General features: G+C 42.1%; 2 protein-coding genes across 12 annotated transcripts in view; one reads left to right on the forward strand and one right to left on the reverse strand.

Moving 5' to 3' along the window:
* Positions 1–433: 433 nt before the first annotated feature.
* Positions 434–15408, reverse strand: LOC117802800 (atherin-like). Its single transcript, XM_034663568.1, has 3 exons — positions 15299–15408; positions 14788–15192; positions 434–1192 (listed from the first exon to the last, which is right to left on the reverse strand). The coding sequence occupies exons 1-3, from the start codon at positions 15406–15408 to the stop codon at positions 1189–1191; spliced, it is 519 nt and encodes a 172-aa protein (XP_034519459.1). The 3' UTR covers positions 434–1188.
* The window catches only part of LYST (lysosomal trafficking regulator), a 175432-nt gene continuing 165219 nt past the window's right edge, over positions 14729–24941 (forward strand). For 4 of the 11 annotated variants that reach the window (XM_034662473.1, XM_034662468.1, XM_034662479.1 and 1 more), the window contains exon 1: positions 14730–14864. The gene's annotated coding sequence lies outside the window, so the exon portion shown is untranslated. Of the gene's footprint in view, positions 14900–15151; positions 15565–16279; positions 16665–24941 lie in introns of those variants that run through there. The other 7 variants (XM_034662476.1, XM_034662469.1, XM_034662470.1 and 4 more) reach the window with 7 other exon arrangements.

Genomic DNA, 24941 nt, shown 5'->3' on the forward strand with positions numbered 1-24941 from the left:
ATATTTACTGCACATCTACTATGATGTCTATGGATACATATATGTATCACACACACACACATACAGCAGTCTAGTCTGTAGTTAAGAGCACAATATTGGAAGTGAAACAGGGCTGGGTTCAAGTGCTGGTACCACCACTTAAAAGCAGTGTGACATTGGGCAAGTCTCAGGTTCCTTATCTGTAAAATGGGAACAAAATACCTCCCTGGCAGAATTGTTGTGAAGATTAAATACAACAATTCTTGTAAAGTGCTAGCCCAGGCCCTGGCTTAAATGCTGGATAAAGGGGAGCTATTAACTATTTGTATATGTACCCACACATGGGCTTGGTAATAGAAGTATAAATTCAGAAATCCCTAATAGGCCTGGGATTTAAAAGATGACAGCAGTTTTTAATCAAAATGTTATTTCACTTTCTGATTTATTTTTTCATCAAAATTTTAAACAAGAAATAACAGCAACTTTAAAAAGGAGAGAGACAGATGTCAGCACAAAGGAAGGGCGAAAATCCACACTACCAGCTGGGTGAAAGTTTGCCACCAGGTGGCTGGCGGCAGTGGCTAGGCTCAGGATTCTCGTTCTTGTGGTGAGCTTCGTTCTCTGGCCTCCAAAGACTGCAGAATTCTCAAACCAAGAGTAATGATGACCCTCTTGGGGACAAACTTAGGCCCTCCCCCTCTGCAGGAGAATCAGGGCGCTCTGACTCATAGGAGCCACCATGAAATCACTAACTGGAAATCTTGCTGCAGCTCCACTGCAAGGGAATTGGACTTGATTTGCCAGATTCCCCCATGTGATCCGAGTGTGGCCACCTGCCAAAGAGCCAGGGGCAGAGAGGGCCACTCGCCTTCCTGGCAACACAGAGATCGCCTAGCTCCATCACCAAATACAAAAGCAGCCTCAGGCAGACAAGAAGCCATTTCCAATGACGATTTGGCTTGGACGGGAGTAGCTATAGTGCCAGAGTGTTTGGTGCATTGCCTCTTTCAGCAGCTTATCCGTTCTTCTGTGGGGGGGCTGGGTTCTGAGGTTCTTGTGGTACATGGAGCTATTGCCTTCACCATCTGCTCCCATATCTTCCTCTGGTGACATCAGACAGTGCCGCAGGGTTTGCCTCTGCCATCTCCCAGGCTGTTTGACTCAACTGTGCATGTTCTTATGATGCCAGGAGAATGATCCTTCCCTAAGTCAGCTGAACAGAAGCCAGAAGTTAACTGCAAACAAGCGACGAAGCTTGCTTTGCAGCATGGAGGAGACCCGTTTCCCTGCCGCTGACCGAGTGGACTGTTGCTAATTAGCCTGCAGTGGGGCTACCAAAGGGAAGAGGTCCTTGCTCACCCGAAGAAGGGAATCACCATGCAGGTAGGTTAACGCGTTTCTGAGACTTCCCAGTGCTGGCTAAGAGTGTGCACTGCTTTGGGGGGCAGGCCGGGGACAGGCTGAGAACTTTAGAACCACCGAGGAGGGTGATTAGCAGACGGGTTCCTGGCAGCGCCTGTGCTCTCAGGAGGTGGTTCTGACAGGCAGCTTGCTCAGAGAGTGCCCGGATAGTGTGCAGAAAGAGGAGAATGGAGATAATCCTCTGGAGTGGGCTGAGCCTAAGACCCTCACTAGAGGGACTGCAGCTCTGAATCTTGGATGCCAGGAAACTGACATGGTGTGTCTGGGGCACGTTACAAGGACTAGTTTAATAAATGGATGCAGGGGCGCCTGGGTGGCACAGAGGTTAAGCGTCTGCCTTCGGCTCAGGGCGCGATCTCAGCGTTATGGGATCGAGCCCCACATCAGGCTCCTCCGCTGTGAGCCTGCTTCTTCCTCTCCCACTCCCCCTGCTTGTGTTCCCTCTCTCGCTGGCTGTCTCTCTATCTCTGTCAAATAAATAAATAAAATCTTTAAAAAAAAAAATAAAAAAATAAATGGATGCAGATGCACTCCCGGGTGCCTCAAACCCAGCAGACCCCGAATGCACTCATTCTCTCTCTCTCACCCCTTACTGCTAGCCCTGTCTAACTTCAGCCTCTATTATATTCCTTATCTCTGCCAAGGAGATTTCAAGTCCCTCCCTGCCCCCCTATCATGAAGGCCAGAGACTGGTCTGCGAGGAAGGGGGAGTGAGCACAGAGCTAAGGACTGGAGTGGGGAATTATGAAGCGACAAGTAAGAAATCCCACAGCTGGCGTTGTGGGGGAAGGGGAAGACGGGATGAGATTCGAAGGAATGCTAAGAGGAGCCAGAATGTCCATCCAATAGGGAGGTGGCTGAGGATAGTGTGGAAGACCGGATTTTAGAGATTGCGAGGCAAGAACAAGCTCGAGTTAGGATCATGGTTGTGTGGGTCTTGAGCAATTGTTCTGAGCCAGGGGACCTGGAGAGTCTGTGGGTGGGTCGGCCTGGCTGGGGGTATGGATGAAGCCAAGCCTAAAGCCTGGGAGCTATCCTCCACGAGCCTCCTTTCTCCCCATCTCTCAGTGTTTCCCACATGCCCTTGAACTGCCCCTCTCCTCCCACATCCTCTCAGCTGGGCTCTCATGATCTTTCCCTTGAGCTATTGCAATGGTCTAACCGCTGGAGTCCCTGCTTCTAATCTCTTTCCCCTCCAATCCATTCCTCACACAATTGTGAAACTTCTAAAATGCAAGCTTGGTCATGTCTCCAAGCTTCAAGGTTTCCAGTGGCTTCCCATTGGCTGCAAAATAAAGCCCAGACATCTTGCAGGGCACGCAGGAGCATTCAGGATCCGCCCCCACACCCCGCCATTGTGGCTTCAGCTGCTGTAACTTACCTGCCAGTACCCAGGCGCCTGCACTGTTTGCTGCTCCTGGAATATGACCTTGAAATTGCCTTACTACTTCCTGACGTTATTCCTCAGCCCAGAATGCCTTTTTCTTCTGTCCTACCCACACACCTCTCCTCATCTTTCAGGACACAGCCATATCCTCTGAGAAGACTTCTCCATCCCTCTTCTTCCAGATCAAGGTTAATCGTTCTGTCTCCGTGTGTGTGTGTGTGTGTGTGTGTGTGTGTGTGAGAGAGAGAGAGAGAGAGAGAGATAACTATATATAACACAAATCTTTACCATTTTTACTGTTTTAAGGATACAGTTCTGTGGCATTAAGTACATTCACATTGTTGGGCAACCATTACCACGATCCATCTCTGAACTTTTTTGTCATCCGCAACTAAAACTGCCCTCATGAAACACGAACTCTCCATTCCCCCTAGCTCCTGGCAAGCAGAATTCTGCTTTCTATCTCCAGGAATTTGAATAAACTAGGTGCCTCCTATAAGTGGAATCGTACAATATAGTTCCCTTTGTGACTGGCTTGTTTCACTTAGCATGATGTCCTCGAGGTTCATCCCTGCGGTAGCCTGTGGCAGAACTTCCTTTTTAAGACTGAAAGATATGCCATTGTATGGACCTACTACGTTTTGTTTACCCATTCATTCATTTACGGATACTTGGGTGGCTCCACCTATTAATTATTGTGAATACTGCTGCTATGAACATCAGTGTTACAAACATCTACTCAAGTCCCTGCTTTCAGTTCTTGGGGTCAATTCTACCTAGAAGTAGAATTGCTGGGTCGTATGATCATCCTAACTCCTATATTTTTCCCTCACAGGTAATTGTGCATGGTAACTGTTCACTTTCAGTATGGGAATGTAGCCATATATAAATTCCCTTGGAGAAATGCTAGAAATTTAAAGCACAGCAAAGACACTGCAAAGAATATTTGACCCTGCCCTGCAGTGAAGTATGTTTCCCACATAGGGAAGTTGCAAACCCCTTGAAATGTGTAAGTGCTAATAACACTTGAACTCTAAAATTAGACTCTGGCAAGATGCTTCTAAGAAAATCCTTTCAAGAAATCTAGTTAGTAAGTTTTGCAGTTACTACTTGGTTAGGACCTGCTTGGGCGTGTAGAGCCAAGAATCCCGAATTCCAGCCCTACCCCTCCCCTTCAGCGAGTGACTGGTTCTCTAGGCTCTGATTCTACCATCAGTAAAATAACAAATGTTCCTGTACAGTCATGAGAAAAGAGCAATCCGAATGCTCAAAATAAACACACAAACAGAGATTATCCAAATTATCATCGTGACTGGCACTCCAGGGAACATTGGGGCATTTTTAGCAGGTCAATAGGATGCATAATCATCTCTCAAAGGAAGCTAAATGGGATTCTTTAAAGGGTGGAGTAGAGCAGTACTTGATCATTCCTATTCAGATGAAAAAAAAAAATCTTTGAGTAAAAGGCAGAATTCCAGGGACATTAGAGGAATATCTGAAAAGAAAGTAGCTGGCAGGATTTTAAAATATGACAGTTGAGGAGAGTGGTTTTTGTAAATAAGGAATAGGCACAGAGAAAGAAAGCCCTGAGCCAAGATGATAAAAAATTCCTTAAAAATACTCTTGGTAAAAATAGATGGTAAGTCCTATGCTTTATGTGTGCATTCCATCTGGGCAGTATTGGCATGAGTTTTTATGAAAACCTGCAGGTAGAATATTCTAGCCTACTCCACATGGTTATTTCTGGCCTACAGTACCAGTGTGCCGTAGATGTCTTTATAGTCACTGTTAACGATGTTGGTGCCAAATTATGACACTTTTACTGCATCATAAATTCACAGAGCTTCCTTGCCTTCAAAGAACTGACCAACAGAGTTACTTTCAGGTCTTATAAATGACATTTCTCTCTTGCATGTTTTCTGGACTGCTCCAGAAGGCAAGGGAGTATAAGGCAAGACTCCTGAATTTTTTTTTTTCCACGTAGGCTGATAAGTTAACATTGAGTGGGATGAATTCTCCCTTCCTCCTTTCCTCCCTCTTCACTCCCTGCAATTGAAGAAGCCGTCAGGAAAAAGATACCCGTTTGGAACAATTCTGGGATTCGGGTGATAGAATCAATCACTTGTGTGTACAAGGCAGAAGGCCCAGTGCTGCACCTGGAACAGCAGTTAAATCAAAGGCGGGGGGGGGGGGGGGGGNGGATGAGACAGCCCTTCTTCTGACAGTGAAGACGCCTTTTCAGAGTTTTCAGTTCATGCATCTGTATTTCTCTATGCTAGAGAGTTCAGAAAAGGCCTGGAAAATAGAAAGGAATTTAGTGTGAAATAAGGTCCACATTTTGAATTAGAGGGGAAAAGATGCAGGCAACGCATGGTGTTAAGACATTTGGAGGCAAACGTTCTTTCCCTGTTCTCTTTCCCTTTGAATGTTGTCTGTCACGCTAATTCTCAAGCATCTGGTTAGGCAGCCAGAGAGGGTCCCTTTCAGGGGCACTTGAGGTGAATATTGTTGGCGCTCAACTGTTTCCCACCTCCTTGGCTAACCCAGTCCGCAATGGCCATGGATTCAGCTTATTTTCGAAGACATCTCTTATATATCTGACTTGAATCTACCAGATTTCAGGAAACCCCCACGTACCCACCAGTGCATCCTCCCCACCGGTGAATGTCCAAATTCCATTTCTCTTCGTTGAGAATCAGCCATGGTGGGAGGGCTAGCTGTTCACCTGGTAGCTGCTTCAATGTGTGAAGAACCCACGTCACTAGATTGCCCAAGTTGGGCATAGCAGATCACAAGTGCAGGGTTCGAAGCCAGGTTTCCAACCATGAGCGGAGGTACACCTGTCAGTAAATACATGTTGTCTATATCCCAGCAGGAAACTCGTGCTGTGTAGTCGACCTAATTATCAGTCAGCAGCGGAGTTCCAAAAATGACACTACAGGCTGAGCAGGAAACAAATCAGGGGAGGTTATCCTGAGGGTGGGTGACCCGAAGATGGTGCTTTACATGACATTTCCTGGTCATCTATTATTCTGATTTGGTGACCTCACATTCTTGGTGGATGCTTTTAACGTCTGGAGAAGACACTTGTGCTGTATGAACAGTGATCACAGAAGCGGGGCTATAATCATTCTTTTTATTTCTGGTTGCTGGTGTCTGATTCTTTAGGAGAGTGTGTCTGATGTTGGGGGGAAGGAGGGGATGATGGAAAGGGGAGTATCTTTCAGAAATCGCAGAATTTGGGAGACTCGGAGTCAAGTGGCAGCTCACACACTGGCCACAAAGTCCACCCATAGGGGTAGAGTCGCATGCCACAGAGTCACTTCCCCCTTGCCCAGGGAGGCAATACATTTTGGCGAGACCATCTACCAGCCGGGACTTCTTATTTCGCTGAAGGCTGAGCTTCCCTGCTCCTGGGATGTTGCCTTGGGGTTTTGCTGATTCAACTATTCTACACTAACATGTGGGAAGTGACAAGATGGTATATATTTTTTAATTTATGGATAAAAATCCAGAAGATTACATTATTAATTGGTCCCAGATATTTTTAGATACTTATTTAAGGTCCTTTGCAGTTCACAATGATGCTTTAATATGTTGTATCTGATAAACTAGTTTCTCAGTTAGAGTCCTAGAATCTAGAAACATGCAGTCTTTGTTTCCTATTTCAGTGATTGATTTTCCAACATAATGTCTGCAGTTTTTCCCCAATATCACTGTGTGTTTCAGACCACTTCTCTGTGTCAGACGGTATACTTCCAAACAGAGTCTATATTTGATTTTCAATAAGATGGCACATCCGGGCTGCATCTATTCTGCTAAGTAATGCAGTTTTCTCAGAACTTTGTTCACGGGACAGCTGCATTAAAAACAGAAAAGTTGGCCCCATGTCAAGGGTTTCTAAAATGACTTCTAGGTTCTTGTGGAGCCCTATGTTTCCTTATTGCCCTGATGCCAGCACAAGCTGGTCAGAGAGAAGGGTTTGTGCTACGATCTAAGACTTCAGNATGGGGGCCACTCTCTGCTGTCTGATATGACTACTTGGTTGCATGGATTCTAATGTAGTGCTCCCTGGGACCAGGGACTCTACACAAACAGGCTTTGCCATTTTTAGTCTCAGATGCCTTTCAAATATCTTCAAATCTCAGGACTTAGAGCTAGATCCAGGATGCTGGTGAGAACAAATTTGGATACGAGACACTGTGCCGTACGTACAATCATCCCTTCCCTCTGCAACCCAAGTTTTGTTATTAGAGAAACCTGTGTGCCCAATTCCCCAGAAGACTCTTCCCTCACTCACGCAGATCTATTCCTGGGGGGTCCCACTGGGACCCCTACGACTCCCACTATCTGAATTCCGTAGGTAAACATAGCTTAGGCTCAAGGGGAGTCCCCACTGCATTAATACGCAGGTCTGATCCCAAATATATGACATGTCTAAACCTCTCAGATTAGTTTACATGGTGAATTGGGGGAAATGATTATGTAATTTTTATAAGTTTGATTTCTCTTTGCATAAAACAGTGCTTTACCAACAAATAGGATGCCACGTCAGAATGCACCCAGATAGAAAATATTCTGATATTCCAGGCACGAAAATCAGGATTTAAATAAAATCTCCTAAAGTATAAAAGACACACATCCACTAACAACCATTGACCATGACTGACCATCGGTCGTGGAAAATTCTTCCAGCCACTTGTATTCCTCTGTATCATTATCTGCCTCATTTACCCGAAAAATTTATTGAGCAGCCTCTATCTGCTTAAAACGAACACAAAAAGATAAAATAGAGTCCTCACCACACAATAAACTCAAAGTGTATTTGAGAAGACTAACAACAAGAATGAGGATAGCTATTAGGAGGCAGGGAAATTAAGGAAGACTATCTGAAACTGTGTTCCGGCTTGTCTGTCACACTTACTTGGGATGTATTTTCTCTTTTGGCAGATAAAAGAGAGAAAATGCGTACTTTAATTTAAATCTTAACTTGTAATTACTAAGTGCCTCTTGTACCTTCAGCGTAGTCTTATGGCAGCATAGGATGAAGCCTACCTGAGATAGCAAAGCTGTTAGGTGGGACAGGGCTCCTTCTGTCCACATGATATAGCAGCGCCCTGGCTTAGGTAAACTTTTATCCTCTGGTGTCTGGTCCTCATTAAAACAGACTCTTCACCAGCCATTCTGGAGAGTGAGCATGACCTATTATTATGGTTATGATGCATCCCACTAACTGCCACCCAATAGCCCCAAGATATTTATTTGCCCTCCAAGAGTTTAACCTATGTTTTGAGGTTCTGCAACAAGTGATTGAGCAATGGAAACAATATGGAACGTGGCTTAGATTAAAATGACCAGGGGCTCCTGGGTGGCTCAGTCATTGAGCGTCTGCCTTCGGCTCAGGGCGTGATCCCGGAGTCCTGGGATCGAGCCGCACATCAGGCTCCTCCGCTGGGAGCCTGCTTCTTCCTCTCCCACTCCCCCTGCTTGTGTTCCGTCTCTTGATGGCTGTCTCTCTGTCAAATAAATAAATAAAATCTTAAAAAAAAAAAGATTAAAATGACCAGGATGGGGGCACCTGTGTAGCCGGCTCAGTCAGTTAAGCATCCGACTCGATTTCGGCTCAGGTCATGATCTTGGGGTAGTGAGATCGAGCCCCTGAGCTGGGCGTGGAGCCTTTTTAAGATTCTCTGACTCCCTCTCTCCCTCCCCCTCTAAAAAAAGTAAAAATAAAAAATAAGATGCCCAGGATGAAATATGGAGCAGTTATCTATCTGGGTACAGTTGGTGCAGAGGGAAAATATTAATCATTGCCCACCCTCCTGCCTTCCCTGCCAACATCACCCTCACCCTCCTTGAAATGTGGCTTTTACTCTTTCAACTTTGGGAAGGGTCTTCCCGCCACCGTTCTCTCCCTCGTCAGTTTGTACACGTTCTGTTCCCTCCCCTGGAGCGGTGCTTTTTAAACTTCAATGTGCATGTATATCATCTGAGGATCTTGTTGAAATGCCAAGTATGACTCAGTAAGTCTGAGGTTGTGGACTGAGATTCTGGATTTCTCACAAGTTCCCAGGTGATGCTGCTGGTCCGAGGAAGAGCATGGCCCCGGAACACCCTGCCAGGCCTGTCCTGGCCTTGCTGTCAGTGGCTTCTGGACACGTGGATTTTATAAACAGCTACAACAACAACAACAGTAATAATAACAGCCACCACATCGACAAAAAGAACAGAGCAACAAACCCTTTCAGGGACAAATCAGCTTGCCAACCTTTTATTGCCAATCGCTTTGTCAAGATAGGACATTGAACGTAGCATGGCTGTTGTCATATCCTGAAGGAAGGTTATTTAAATTCTGAAGAAATAGGATGGCCATAGTTTCAGAAGGGGAATTTCTGAATTGAATAAACTTAACTTTGTGAAAGACTCACGATACTCCTATCATTTTTAAAATATGGTTCATCTAGACTGGGGCACTAAAGGTGTATATACAAAATAATGACCTGCCTGAAGCCTGCTGAGTCTTTAAGTCTCAAGTCTAGAGTCAGCTTGTCCAAGAAGGCTTTTCTGATCCCAGACGTGGGTTTGGATGTCCCGCCACCGTGCCCTAGGAATCCCTGTGCATGACGCAATCCTCACCCTCATCACCCTCCACTGTCACTGCGTGTCTTCCTGTCTGGGGTCCCCGGTGGTCCCAGGTCTTTCCTCTACCTTTGTATCCCAAAGCCTCGGACACTGCAAGTACATGGAAAATACCCTGTAGTTGAATCAAGGCCTGAAATAATGGATCCATCCAACAACATTACTGGTGGATTCTATGTCTGGTATTAGGTAGAGTTAGAGACATTTTTTTTGAAGCATTCCAAAATCGTGGTGTATTTGAAATTACAGAGAAAGTGTACATATTAAGAATCTTTTCATGTAGCAGGTTTTTTTGAGTGAGCAGTGAAACACATATATACCTTCATCTGTTCCTACCTTGAATCTGACCAGCCCTTTCCAATCATTGCTTTGAACTGTCAAGTGATATTCTGCTCTGTGAACTTGCAGATATGTTGTGCTCTTCCAAATGAGATGCTGTGAGCTTTAAAGGGTTCTTAAGATTTTTTTAATCTGCTATGATCCCCCAGGCTCTTGGCAACGGATACCAATCATGCATTTCTTATAACATTTCTTAATTTCTTCCCACTTGTTAGCCTGTCTATTGTGTAGGATGGACTTAGTTTGATCTCGCAAAATAAACAGCTCATGAAGGTTACAACTCAAAGTTCATCATAAACTTGTTGAGCACAGGAACATATTGGGAATTAAGACAGACAAATATCAACTATTAAAATAAGAAATGGCAAGTAAATCACTTGGGTAAGAATTACACTCAATAATTGAGTCAAATTCCTCCTTTTTCAATGATGGTGACAACTTTATAGCTCTGTGTGTGTGTGTGTGTGTCCGTGGACATGTACATCACTTACTAGTGACTTTCTGGGATGAGATCACAGAAGAGTTTCATTTTCTATATTGTATATCTGTCTTAACATTTGCATTTATTACGACAGCAAGTATTTTCCATTCTAAGCAGAAAGACAATTCAGAATTTAAAAAGACAAAAAAAACTTCTTTGAGAATTAATGACACTGCTGCCCACAAGCGCAGTCTTTCCTACACACGAAAGTAGGACACTAAGACACACTCAGCCTGAAGTTTCCACAACAAAGAAGAGAGATTTGGGTTGTTTTAACACTTTTAACTGGCTGTAAAAAGCACCTCATAAAGTGTTTTTGATGTTTACACATCTTGTAACAACAGAAGAGTTTTTAAAGTAAAATATACATACTTTGGGGAATTTAAAAAGTTATCAGTGATTTAGTAGAGAAAATTACATTAAAAATCGTATTAAAACCTAACCTGATAAGTTTTGCAAAAAGAAGGAGCAAATGTTGTTAAACAGCTTAATGGAGACATTAAGAACTGACTTCTTCCATAGGTTTTAAGGTGCCTAGTAAAAAGCACATTTTAAAAGAGTCATATACATCCTAATAACATAAAGCACTCCAAAACTAAATTTGTATATATATCATTTTTAAAAAGATTTTCTTTCTTTCTTTCTTTCTTTGAGAGAGAGAGCAAGTGCATAAGAGGAGGGGGAGAGAAGCAGACTCCCCGCTGAGTGCTGATTCCCCACATGGGGCTCCATCCAACAACCCTGAGATCACGACCTGAGCCAAAACCAAGAGTTGGACGCTCAACAGACTGAGCCACCTAGGCACCACCGTAATTTTTTAATATAGCAATTGCCCCGTCTATAGTCAAATGTGGAAATCTGTATAATTTCGACCATGTTCCTATTACAAAAATGGAAGCCCTGCATCCTCTCTACCACTTCTTTGAATATCCATTTTTACTCCAGTGCAGGGCAGCGGGCATTGAAGTTTCAAACTTCATTTAAAATTATGATGAACTATTTGGATATTTATTTGACTTGAAATCAACTTGTCTCAATTAAACTGTTCATTCTATGAACCTTTGCTGAATGCTTGCTATGTGCCAGGTACTGTTCTGGCACTTGGGATACATCATAAACAGAACAAAGGTTGCCGCCTTCATGAACTCTATATGTGGGAGATAATAAAGATGAACATAATAGATGTGTAAGTTATGTAGTACGTCCTTATTAAAATTATTTTGGGGGGTGTATTAGTCTTCCAGCGTTGCCTTAACAAAATCCTACAGACTGGGTGACTTAAAACAACAGAGATATATTCTCTCATAGTCTGGAGGCTGGAAGTCCAGGATCAAAGTGCCAGCAGGGCTGATATCTGGTGAGATCTCTCTTCCTGATATCTGATGAGGTTTGCAGATAGCTGCCTTCTCGCTGTGTCCTCATGTGGCCTTTCCCCTGTACATGTGTGGAAAGCTCTGGTGTCTCTTGCCTTCTGATAAGGACACTAGTCCTATTGGATGAGGGCCCCACCCTTTGCGACCTTATTTAACATTACCTCTTTAAAGGCTCTATTTCCAAACAGAGTCCCATTATGGCTTTTGACTTTAACATATGCATTTGGGGAAGAGGGGTCAGGAAAAATTCCATCCATAACCTATGGCATTTGTGATATGAGGGACGCTCAAGTGTGGGGCCCAGGGCAGGGTCTCCTCTTATCAAGGTTAAGGACAATGTTGAGATAGACTTTATGGAGAAGGTGAAATCTGGGCAAAGATATAGGAGGTTAGAGAGTTATACATGTGGCTATCTGGAGAAAAGACATTTCAGATTGAAGGAACAGCCAGTGCAGAGGCCTGAAGGCAGGAAGGTCTCTCGGATTTTTGGTAAACAGTAGGTCTGCAGGGATGGGAGAATAGGAAGAGATGAGGTTGTGGGGATCTGGGTGGTGTGGAGCTCTATAGGCCCTTATAAGGAATTTGGTATTTACCTGGGTTAAATGGGAGAACCATTACAGGGTTTTTGTTTTTTGTTGTAAGATTATTTATTTATTTGAGACAGAGAGGGAGTGCACAAGGGGAGTGAGGGGCAAAGGGAGAAGCAGACTCCCCACTGAGCAGGGAGCCCAATGTGGGTCTTGATCCCGGAAACTGGGATCATGACCTGAGCCAAAGGCAGACACTTAACCCACTGAGCCACCCGGGTGCCCCCATTGCAGGGTTTTGAGTGGAGGTGTGACATGTTCTGATTTATATATCCATGTAGTCATGAAATTATTATTGTAAGGCATTTTGGTGAATAATTAATAAGAAATGCACATTTACATTTGCCCCTTGAACAACATGGGTTTGAACAGCATAGGTCCACTTATACATGGATTTTTTTAATAAGTACAATATATTAGTATAAATGTTTTTTCCTTATGATTTTCTAATATTTTCTTTTCTCTAGCTTGCTTGAAGAATACAGTATACAAAATACATGTTAATTAACTGTTTATGTTATTGGTAAGGCTTTCAGTCAACAGTAGGCTATTAATAGTTGAGTTTTGGAGAAGTCGAAGGTTTTTTGAGCAGGGGTCAGCACCCCTAACCCCTGTGTTGTTCAAGGGCCAACTGTACATTAACTGCATCTTTTAAAATCTTGATTTTAGAATCTAATTTTAGAGTCAAATTAGCTGGAGAACATCCCACTTACAAAGTTTTCCAAAGTGTGATACATATATAAGTAAGGCTTCCTTCTATATATCTGTTCATTTTTTCTTTTTTCTTTCTTCTTTTGAATGTACATAGTTACACATTTCTTGTGTTCATTTGAAATCTTTTGAACTAAGTTTTATCTAATTATGTATACTTAATATCTATGTTCTAAGATACTTTTGAACAAAGTTAATACTGAGGTAGCTTGGTTATATAGATATACAGAGAAAAGAATAGTTAGAAATGACATTACTTTGTGCCTTTTACAAATAATACTTTGAGGGCTAATTGTGTACCGTTGTAATACAAAGTCTGTTTCATTCTGGTTGGCTTTAACAAAATCATGATCATCAATTATCTTGCATTCAAGAGAAACAGAAACTGGATTGTTACTTATCATTTCTATGACTTCTTTGTCCAAAAAAAAAAAAAGATGTTTTTAAGTTAGTGGGTAAAAGTTTATGTGAAAATAGGAGTAGGTTCACTCTTAGGTAAAACTGTGAAACGGGTCAAGTTTGGCTTCCTCTTCCTCTTTTAGTTCGGGGCAATTCACCAAAGTACCTCCAGCACCTAGCAGGGTACTTAGCACATAGTAGGTGCTCATTATATATTTTTTAAATGAGTAGTGATTTTCCTAAGACATCGCTTTCACTAATTTGTTAGTGACTTGGGTTGTTGTGCATCCTTGGAGTATTTGCATTCTAACAGATTGCCAGAGGAAGTGGGCAACCTCTGCCCCAAGTTGCTAATGGCTGAACTTCAGGCGTCAGCCGGGAGTATTTTGAAGTGCAGAATCTTCCCCAAGAGCTGCTTCAAATCACATCACTGGTCAACTATTTACTTTGGTTTTCATTGGGTCAGATGAGAATTGCATTTGGTATACAGCCTTAAGACATAACATCCTGAATTATTTCTATTTCTTGATTCCTGTGCAAAAAAGACAGAAGTTGTTGATTCTAACGCCAATTCCTGTCAATTTGTAGGCCATCTGCTTACAGTTTGCATTAATAGGTAGGACTTGAACGCCGTTCAAGATCTTCCCCGGTACCTCTGACATGCCGCACATGGACTGTCACGGAGACTGGGTGGTGACCAGGGGTTTCCTCTTAAATGCCAAACTGCTGGCGGCAGCAGCCTATCAGCCATGTGCTGGGCCAGGCATTCAGTGATGCAGCCAAAACATCCTTGTATTAAACCTACGGCTCCCACCTAGGCACTGCAGGAGGCACTGCTATTTTAAGGTATATAATGTTGACAGTGCGCACTGTAACAAAGGTGTTTGAAGGGAGCTAAATTGAAAAACACGCATTTGCGCTGAATTACTTCTACAGCGGCTTCGTTTCTGAAAGAAGCGTACCATTACCTTTGCAAAATGGCTTTTTCCAGGCCCCAGAGGAAGGGTGAGTAGGTTTCCTCGTGGGTAACCTTTCCTCCCTCTTCCAACCCCTTCCCATATTCTTGTACCCACATCCTCTGGACCCACACAAGGAGGACAGGACGAGCGTCTATGTTGAATGGAGGAAGCGGACGCTGCGCAAGTGCTTGATGCTTTTCAAACGACCGTCGCTTTCCTCTGGGTCTGACATAGCTAGCCTCGCCTGGCACAGACAGGGCGAGGACCCAAAGCAATCCTCCCCTGCGCTGGGAGAAACCCCGAGGCCCCCAGCCCTGAGGCTCGGCCCGGCCCCTCCGTTCCCCATTGGCTCGGCAGTTCCACGCGTCACGCCTGCGACGCCGACGCTACCCTACCAGCGAGGGGCGGGGCTCGGGGCGCGCGAGGCGGGGCAAGCGCGCACGCGCAGGCGAAAGGGTCTGGGTCCGGACGGGGAAAGGGAGGGGGTGGTGTTCCCGGTTTCCTGGGTTACCTGAGGGGGCGGGGGTTGGGAGTTTGCGGCGGCGGCGGCAGCGGCAGCGACAGCGACGACGACTGGGGATTCTCTTGGTGAGTGGAAGCGCGCGGCGGCAGCCACACAGTAGGTAAAGGCGGCCGCTGGGCGCGGATGACGCTGGCCGAGGGCTTGGGGTCCCGGACACCATCCATGGCCTGCAGAGAAGGCGGTTTGGGGGTGGCGGCCGTCAGCCTGTGCTGGGGGTCGCAGCCACCGGGCTGAGGGCACGGGGGACTCGGCCCCAAGCCCGTCCGCGGGCGTCCTCTCCGGGTCTCCGAGATGTCTCCCTGCCGCGCGCGGGCAGCCTTTGACAGCAGCTGAGCGGCTGGCGGGAGCTCCTCCCTGCCCCTCTGGACCCTCGCGGCGACCACCCGCCCCCAACTTTATTTCCCGGCGCGCGGGGGGGCGGGGAGAGCGGAGGTCGAGTAGGCTGGCGGCGATTTGCTGCGAGCTTGTTTGTATTTATGGCCCTGTGCGGTGGCACTACCTCCACCCCGACCGGGCCCAGGCTGGCAGGTCGACGATGGGAGTTGACAGTTTCCGCGCCACCACCCTTGCAGTCGCTGCTTGGGCTCCTGTCCCGCGGTGCTCACGCATCTGTCTTCTCCCCCGTGTGCCTTGGTCCGCTGCTTTTCTCGTACCTGTGACAGACACCCTTTGCCGGGGCGAGAGACTCCAGAGGATCCTCTGAGACATCTGCCATCTGTCCCGGGGCATCACTAGAGCCTCGGCTGAGATACCCCTTCGCCTATGGTAGGATTAAATTGTTTGAGAAATAACCCAGGGAGACCCCCGGACCCCACAGGGTGGAGGTCAACGGGTTGTTTAGTAGTGCAGGGGATAGGGTCAGAGGCTTTAAGAACCGCTCCCTAGCCTTCATTCTTATCGGGCTAAACAAAACAAAACATTCGCTATATGCTCAATAGACCATACACACCCAGTGACAGCCCTTGGTAGTTGATGAGGTTTGTTTTAAACAGATAGAAAATTTTAAGAGAGGTGCGTCTTGTGTTGCATAGGTTGGTATTGAATACGGACCAATGTTTGCTTGAACCCTGAATTCAACTGACATTTTTCCTAGGGTTTGTTTAACAGATTGATAGGACAAACTGAATTGGGCTTTTCTTCCTGATGATTCTTGGCTGGTCTGCTGCTACTTTAAACTTCCACACCCAGAAACCTTATGCTAATAAAGATGTTGACTCTGAGCTTTCATTTTATAGATGTACTTATTAATATGGGGTATCTCTCTTAAAGAGCTTTATAAGTAGTCAGCAACTTTTTTTCTAATAGCTCTTTGCTATCCTCCATATTGCTACTGCCTAAAGATTGGAGAATTTGGAGAGGAGGAGGAATTAGGAGAAAATGAGTTATTATATAATTTAACTTACATGAAAGCAGTTTGTAAATTATAAAATGATACATAAATTTAGTAAATATTTATTAAGCATATACTGTGTGCCAAACAGTTTTCTGAACAGATAAATATCCCTTCCTTCATGGAGCTTACTTTCTAATGGGGGGTCTAAGATAATAAAATATTGCTATGTCATTTCGTGTTAAGGACTATAGAGGAAAAAAGCATGAAAGAGGGAGGATAAGGGGAGAGAGTTGCAATTTTAACTAGAGGGAGCCAGGGAAGACTTCCTGGAGAGCATGGCATTTGAGCCCAAGACCAGAAGGAAGTGAGTAGGTACTCCATACCCCTTTCTGGGGGAAGAGCGTTAAACCAGAGGGAAAGGCATTTGCAAAAGCTTTGAGCCAGGAGTGTACTGGGCATGTTTGAGGACAGCTCAAAGGCTGATTTGGCTGTGGTGGAGAGAGCAAAGTAAGAGTAGTAAAAATGAAGTCAGGTAAGTGGGAATGGGAAATGAGGTTGGGTGAGGCCTTGCAGGCCTTTGTACGGATTTTGTCTAACACTCTGAGTGAGAAGGGGAGTCATTCTTTTGAATACAGAAGAGATATAATCAGACTTTTAAAAGGGTCACCCTGGTGGCTGGAGTGGAGAAAAGACTGTTTGGGCAAGAGGGAGGATTGGACAGCAGTGGAAGCAGGGATATTAGCTCAGGGACTCTTGCCATAATTCAGGGCAGAAATGATTATAATTTGGACCAAAGTGGAACTGGTGGAGTGGTTGATTTCTGGATGAATTAAGAATAGGCTCAACAGGAGACTTAGAGACACCAGAATTTTTGTCCTAGGTGAGTATAAGGATGAAGTAGACATGTATTGATATGAGTTTTATGAGGGATTGGTTAGAAGACAGTGAAAGGAGACATCTAAGTAGAGATTATTAGCAATAGATTGCAGTGACTTTGTATTGAAGATGTTACATTATCTTGACTTTAATAGGGGTTTAATATTTTCACCCATAAACTGCAAACTTTTTTTCATTCTTACTCATTTTCTTTTTAGTTCTTTTGGACCAACTAAGTCATTTGTTTCATCAAGGGCAGTTTTGTTTTTATTTACTTGCACTCAGAGCATCTGTTTGTTAGTTTCAGTTGTAGAGAAAGCAATATAATCCAGAATTTCAGAGTACCTTTGTAGGTTGTTCCTGTATTTAACATGAACACCTCAAATGATTGATCTTTTCCCAAATTATGTTTAGATGGCTGGCTTAAGTTCAAGAATTTTTTAGCCTCAGAAATCTTGTTATCAAATGTGGCTTCACTTGGCCGTTTGTGAAATTACAATGGAGATGACCTGTATTTTTAATACTTTATTAGTGAGTCAATAATATACAGGGATTATCCTAATTCTTTAGTTTCATTAAAGATGGCTTGAAATCAATGGGCCATCACATGTTGAATGGAGATCTTTTCCTCAAATTATGCAGTATTTGGAACAATAGAATTTAGCCTGTAAAACTTGTATCAAAAATATATCAGGCTCCTAGAATTTAAGGTCTATCCCTTACATTAAGAACCCAGGTTATAAACTAATATTTTTAAATGGATTTTCAACCTAAATATATTCTCAAAGTATATTTTAAAAAACTGTCAGATTAACAACTAGTTATAAACTGATCTTGGAGTCAGTGGAAACACTATATTCTCTTGGATCCTACTTTCTTTTGGTATTGCTTCTCACCAGTATTTGTCCTTGTTTCTCTTAATTCTCCTGGCCTTGATTTATAGTAATTGAGAGAGACCTGATGCATTTGGAAACTTTGAATGCTTTTCAAGTCTTATAGTGAAGGGGAGGGGAGAAAAATCTTATTTAATAATATGAAAAAATAATACTTAAAGTGTGATCATCTTAATTAATCAAGAAAGGAATTAAACAATTTTCCAAGGCTAGTCATTGTTCCATTCAAATGTGATTCCTTGAAATTGAAACTCAAAATGGATGAGGAAATAAGAGAACTTCTAGCCACTTTAAATGAGTGGTCGAAATAGATGAATGATAAGGGAGAATGCTGCACATACTTAGAAATGTTTATACAACTGTAGCCACTCATCTTTACAAAGTGAAAAGTATAGATTTTTGCCAGAAACCCGAAGAATCACATATTTTAAATTCAAAAATGGAGGGGGGGTAGTGAAGCTTAGAAACTATACATTGAACATCTTGACATTAAGTGATTCCTAGAAAAATTATACACCAGATTGCCAAGCAGATGCTTTGTAATTTGTGATTAGAAAACAAGGCACTGATTAAGACCCAGAATTGTTTTTTTTAAGAACAAGTCATATTAACCCCTTGCTCACTTTGCCAAACATGTGATAATATTAAATAATCTTTTTAAGCACCTCACATCTTACAGAGCACGTTCCCATTTATTATTGTGTTTAACCCTCACAACATCCCTGTGAAGTAGTGTCAGGGGAGGAGGCCTCAATGGTAGGAGCCCTGGGAAGACACAAAGGGGACAGATGTGGGAGGTTTTAGAAAGGACTTGGTTAGGTACAGGATAAAAGAAAAGGAGGAATCAAAGTGAGATTTAAGGATTCTAGTTTGTCTGGGTGAATGGTAATGCTGGTAATTGATCTTAAATTTGAAAATATAGGTGGAGGAACAGATTTGAAGATGTGAAATTCATCAGTTCACATCACTTTAGTGAAAGTAGTTATTTTCTTTGTTGGAACCAAGTCACATGTAATTAAAAATTTCAAAATATATAGGTCAGTCTAGAACTCAGAAGTCTAAACCAAATTTAAAAAGTCTTCATTCATTCAGTAAACACATCCTTTCAAATACTTTTGGTAAGGAAGAGAGGACAGTGGGTGGAAGCTTGAGCAGGGAGATCCAATTGGGGAAAGTTTGCTTTTCCTTAAAGATGAAAGAGTCAAGGAACTTTAGTGGCCTGATGGGAAGGGTCCATTGAAGAGGAAAGAAAATTGAAGTCGCAAAAATTGAAGTTGCAAGAGAAAGAAGATAATCAGACATAACCTCAGAGGAAATGGAAGGGTTGGGAACAAGAGCGCAGGTGAAAGGGTTACCCTGAAGAAGAGCAGTGATGCATCTTCATATTTAAAAAAAAGAAAGGGAAATAGAGAGTAGGTACTGATATAATATAGGTACATGTCCAGGATGGCATCTCTTGTCTCCAGGGAGCCAGCTTATCTGCTGAAATTGAGGAGGAAGAACATGGGTTGGGGTATGTATCATGGGAAAAGTTACTGTTGTGATTGGGAAAGGGGCTTGACCAGGGACCACTGACCTAATTGCTGAATAGTGATAAACTCCATTGAAATAACAAATGAGGAAAGCAGCCAAGCAGAATGGTTAAACAGTTTTCTCCAGTTGCTCTACATAATGGTGCAGAAAGTATATAGTTAGACTGAATCTGGATGGGGATTGGAAGGGAGGGTATGATGTAGAACTTGGGTTGGGGGATGGTATAGAGTCAAGGAACGAGGGTGATAATGAGGTTGCTAACTGAAGGGCTGAACCAGAGGTATCCTGCTTGATTAAGGAAGACAGCCAAGCCAAGATGGGGCTGATAAATGTGCAGAACAAAGAGGGTGAAGAATCTCAATGAGTAAGTTGTAGGATTAATGGAAGTAAAGGCGTACTAGGGATGGAAAAATAGGCACATGGTGTGAGGTCCTAACTTTGAGATTCTGGAGTTGGAACAGTTGCAGGTGATGATAAGGGCCAAAGTATGACCAATGATAGTAGGTAGCCAAGATTAATAGTGCTAATTACAGCAACTGTAATATTAATAAAAGCTACCATTTATCAAGTACTATATACTAGTCAATAAATGCTTTCCATAGGTTATCATACTTATTTTTCACCTGCTAAACCATGCTCATCCTCTACAAAGTAGGGTCATTAAGGAAAAGGTGATCAAAGAGCTCTGAATCCTAGTATGTTAGGATTATTTGTTTTTATAGATAATGCAGCCCTCAGAATAAGAGATCTTGTATGGAGAGAAAGTCAGGAATTGTATGACAAAGTTCTCAGTAAATGGAGATGAAAAACTCAACGTCAGTAGTTAACAGCTATAAATATTGCTATAATGTAGCCTTAAAAGTGGATAAAATGGTATAATAATGAGGCACAAGTCACCTTGGGAACCAGGTGATAACCAGAATAATGCTAACTTGTCTTTCCGGGCTGGGATCTGGGAGTATATAGTGATGTATTAAGAGGAGGAGATGAAATGATCCTCTTATGTAAAGGGAGAGGATATAGGGATGTTTCTTAGCAATGGAACTAGGGTTCCTAAAACTAGGGAGTAAAGAATTCAGGGAGGAAGGAAGACTCATCTCGTTGTGTGCAAAAAATCAGAAAGGTTGGATGGGCAAGTAGGATGATCATATAATTTATGGACCAAACAGGTGTTATTTTGAAAATGAAAAGAATGTCATTAATAGTTACTCTGGGACAGCAAATATAAACCAGGACTGTCGTAGGCAAATCAAGATGTTTAGTCATATCAGTGCCAGGTAACTAGAGGAGTTATCACCTTGGAAAGGGGCTGTGGATGTTGAGAATGAATGAATTGAGCCCTAAATTAGAGGGATGTGAATGGAGCTTCCTAATCTAAGATTATTCTGTCTAACCCTATAATACTGCCCTAAAATGTTCTGGGTATGTTTTGTTCTATAAGAGTCTGGAGATTTGAAAGAAGTTCTGGATTCATCTCTATGAAGATTTGGAATCCATTAACATATAGGTCATACTAGAAACCTTAGAAGTGGATGAGATCATCAAAGGAAACACAAAGAGAAGTGAGGGGAAGGACAGAATCCAGAGGCTCACCGACATGAAGGAGCTGGCAAAGAAGATTCTGACTAAGGAGACTGAGAAGAAGTGGTTAGCAGGGTAGAAGGAAAGCCAAAAGAGATTTGGTATCTCACGAATCCAGAAAGAGACGTTCAAGAAATGAATGATTAGTAGTCTCATATACCTTATGTTCCTCAGAGAGATCAAATAAGATAAGGACTGGAATGTGTCCATTGGCAGTTAGAAGGTTGTTGTTGATCTTGGCCTGACTAGTTTTTGTAGAAGAATTTTGGTAAAAATCAGACTGCAGTACACAGAGAGGTGAGGTGAGGTGAGACAGGAAGACCACTTCAAGTGGAGACTACCCTTGAATAATCTTGAAAGAGGGAGGTGTTAATAGGATATACATATATATTTACTTTAGGCAGTGAAGAAACTGATAGAGATGAGGGGTTAAAAACTAGGAGAGAGCTGGATTTCCAACCAATGCCTCCTGTAAGGTCTAGTTAGTAATTTTGTTGTAATGGAAAGAGTGAAAGTAAGAGGGAGATACATTTTAAATTAAGAAAGACAAACTTTGTAATAACTACAACTTATCAAAAGCTGAAATAGAAAATCTTTATTGAAGACAGAGAATTTCTAACTTGGTGAAACACTAAAAAGTGACGTTTAGGTTGTGCACTAACTCTAGGATTCCATTTTTTTTCTCTACATATTTTGGTGGGGGCGGGGGGGGTATGCACATAAGCATAAGGTTTACTAGTTCAGGATTCCTGAACCCGTAACACTGATTTTTTAAAAAATAATTTGTGTTGATTAGTTTTTATCAAGTAGCTTTGACTAGAGTTTCTTTCTCTATATGCAACATTAACACATGTCAGGAACACTGCCAGCACATTTTAGAGCTTGAAAAGTAACGAGATAAATTCCATCTTATCATTCTCTACATGGGGAATCAAAGATCTAGGGATGCTGGAGCACGGATTTAGGCACAGAGCCTCAGTCTGACTCACATTCCAGAATTGTATCCCCTACAACCTGCTAGATTTTTATTCCAGCTATTTTCTTGTTGCTAAGGCATCTTCTCCTTTCATTCTTTGACTCTGACGGATTATAGAAGACCAACTTTTTAAATAAGTAAAATAGAGGTCCTAACATATGGACTTCTTGTGATAGATGAACAAAATGCTCTTGAGATCTTACTTGAAAATTGTAAAATGTTATAAGTTATTTTTATTATTAATGTAAATGAAAGGCTTGGAAAAGTTGAACTTTCTTTTAAGATATCTTTTGCAAAGTCTCTTTTAAGAAGTCTCTTCTCTCTGGCACCTGGGTGGCTCAGTCTGTTGAGCATCTGACTCTTGGTTCCTGCTCAGTGCGTAATCTCAGGGTCGTGGGATACACCCCCACCTCCATGGGACTCTGCGCTGGCTTGTGCACTCTCTCACTCTCATATGGGTAAATAAATCTTTAAAAAATTTTTTTTAAATTAAAAATTAAAATTAAAAGAAAAGAAAGTCTCTTCTCTCTTAAGAAGCCGAAAAGAATATAGGCTTCTAGACCAGAGAAATGTAGTTTCTAGAAACACCTCATCGAACTTACTGGCTATCATTCTTGACTATTTCTGGATATTTCAACTGTCTAAAATCATACCAGTAATATTTCTGTTATATGGTACTTGTGAATATTGTTATATATAATTATATTTGATACAATATGATTATATAATTTATATATATTATATATTGTATGTCATATATATTTGGGACAATGCTTGAAGTCTAGTTATGTATTTGATAAATATTGAGAAATATTAATTTTCTTTCCTCTTCTTCTTGGGTTTTTGTTTGGCATGTTATTTCTTATTTATTTATTATTGAAATATAATTAACATAGTGTTATATTAGTATCAGGTGTAGGATATAATGATCCAGCAATTCTGTATGTTACTCAGTGCTCATCACGATACAGGTACTTCTAAGCCCCTTTATCTATTTCACCCATTCCCCCACCTACCTCCCTTCTGGCAACCACCAGTTTGTTCTCTGTATTTAAGAGTCTGGGGGTTTTGTTCATTTCTCTTGTTTTCTTTGTTTGTTCATTTATTTTATTTCTTAGACTGCACTTATGGGTGAAATCATAACATATTTGTCTTTCTCTGACTGACTTATTACACTTAGCATTATACCCTCTAACTCCATCTTGTCGTTGCAAATGGCAAGACTGCATTCTCTTTTATGTCTGAGTGATATTCCATTGTATACATAAACCACATCTTTATCCATTCATCTATTGATGGACACTTGGGTTGTTTCCACATCTTAGCTATTATAAATAATGCTGCGATAAACAGAGGTGCATATATCTTTTTGATCGGTGTTTTCACTTTCTTTGGGTAAATACCCAGTAGTGGAATTACTGGATTATATGGTAATGCTATGTTTAATTTTTTGAGGACTCTCCATACTGTTTTCCCTCATAGCTGTACTAGTGTGCATTTCTACCAAGAGCGCACCAGGGTTCCTTTCTCTCCACATCCTCAACTTGTTATTTCTTGCCTTTTTGATTCTAGCCATTCTGCCAGGTGTAAGATGATATCTTATTGTGGTTCTGATACGCATTTTTCTGATGATGAACAATGTTGAATATTTTTTTCTTGTGTCTGTTGTCCGTTTATATGTCTTCTTTGGAAGAATGTGTATTCAGGTCCTGTTGGCCATTTATTAATCTGATTATTCGTTTTTTGGTATCAGCTTATATAAATTCTTTATATATTTTGGATATTAGCCCCTTATAAGATATATCATTTGCAGATATCTTCTGCCGTTCAGCAGGTTGCCTTTTTGTTTTGTTGATGGTTTCTTTCACTGTGCAGAAGCTTTTTATTTTGGTGTAATCATAATAGTTTAATTTTGCTTTTGTTTTTTCTTGCCTTAGGAGATATATCTAGAAAAACATTTCTGTGGTGGTATCAAAGACATTACTGTCTGAGCTCTCTTCTGGGATTTTTATGGTTTCAGGTCTCACATTTAGGTCTCCAATCCATTTTGAGTTTATTTCTGTGTATGGTATAAGAAAGTGGTCTGGTACAGACCGTCTTTTTCCCATTGTATATTCTTGCCTCCTTTGTTGTAAATCAAATGACCATATAAGCATGGGTTTATTTCTGGGCTCTCTATTATCTTCTATTGATATATGTTTCTGTTTTTGTGCCAGTACCATATTGTTTTGATTACTACAGCTTTGTATATATTGAAATCTGAGATTGTGATACCTCTAGCTTTGTTCTTCTTTCTCAAGATTGCTTTGCCTAACACTAATTTGAAGGGATTCATGTACCCCTTTGTTTATATCAGCGTCATTAACAATAGCCAAATTATGGAAGCAGCCGAAGTGCCTATCAATAGATGAATGGAGAAAGAAGATGTGTTGTGTATATATATATGTATAACGGACTATTACTCAACCATAAAAGAGAATGACATCTTGCCATTTGCAACGACATGGTTGGAGCTAGAGAGTATAATGCTACGTGAAATAAGTCAATCAGAGAAAGACAAATACCATATGATTTCACTCACATGTGGAATTTAAGAAACAAAACAAATGAGCAAAGGGGAACAAAAGGAAAGAGACAAACCAAGAAACAGACTCTTGGGGCACCTGGGTGGTGCAGTCGTTAAGCGTCTGCCTTTGGCTGAGGGCGTGATCCCGGCGTTCCGGGATCGAGCCCCACATCAGGCTCCTCTGCTGGGAGCCTGCTTCTTCCTCTCCCACTCCCCCTGCTTGTGTTCCCTCTCTCGCTGGCTGTCTCTATCTCTGTCAACTAAATAAATAAAATCTAAAAAAAAAAAAAAGAAAGAAAGAAACAGACTCTTAAATACGGAAAACAGACTGATGGTTACCATAGGGGAGTTGGGCAGGGGGTTGGGTGAAATAGGTGAAGGGGA

This window comes from Ailuropoda melanoleuca, chromosome 6 (assembly GCF_002007445.2).
Source record: "Ailuropoda melanoleuca isolate Jingjing chromosome 6, ASM200744v2, whole genome shotgun sequence".
In the NCBI taxonomy this organism is placed as follows: domain Eukaryota; kingdom Metazoa; phylum Chordata; class Mammalia; order Carnivora; family Ursidae; genus Ailuropoda; species Ailuropoda melanoleuca.

Coding starts and splice junctions, on each gene's coding strand:
- LOC117802800 (XM_034663568.1), bottom strand. CDS start 15,408: ATGCGTGAGCACCGCGGGACAGGAGCCCAAGCAGCGACTGCAAGGGTG. Junction 15,193..15,298: donor TGGGCCCGGTCGGGGTGGAG/GTAGTGCCACCG, acceptor CGGGAAATAAAG/TTGGGGGCGGGTGGTCGCCG.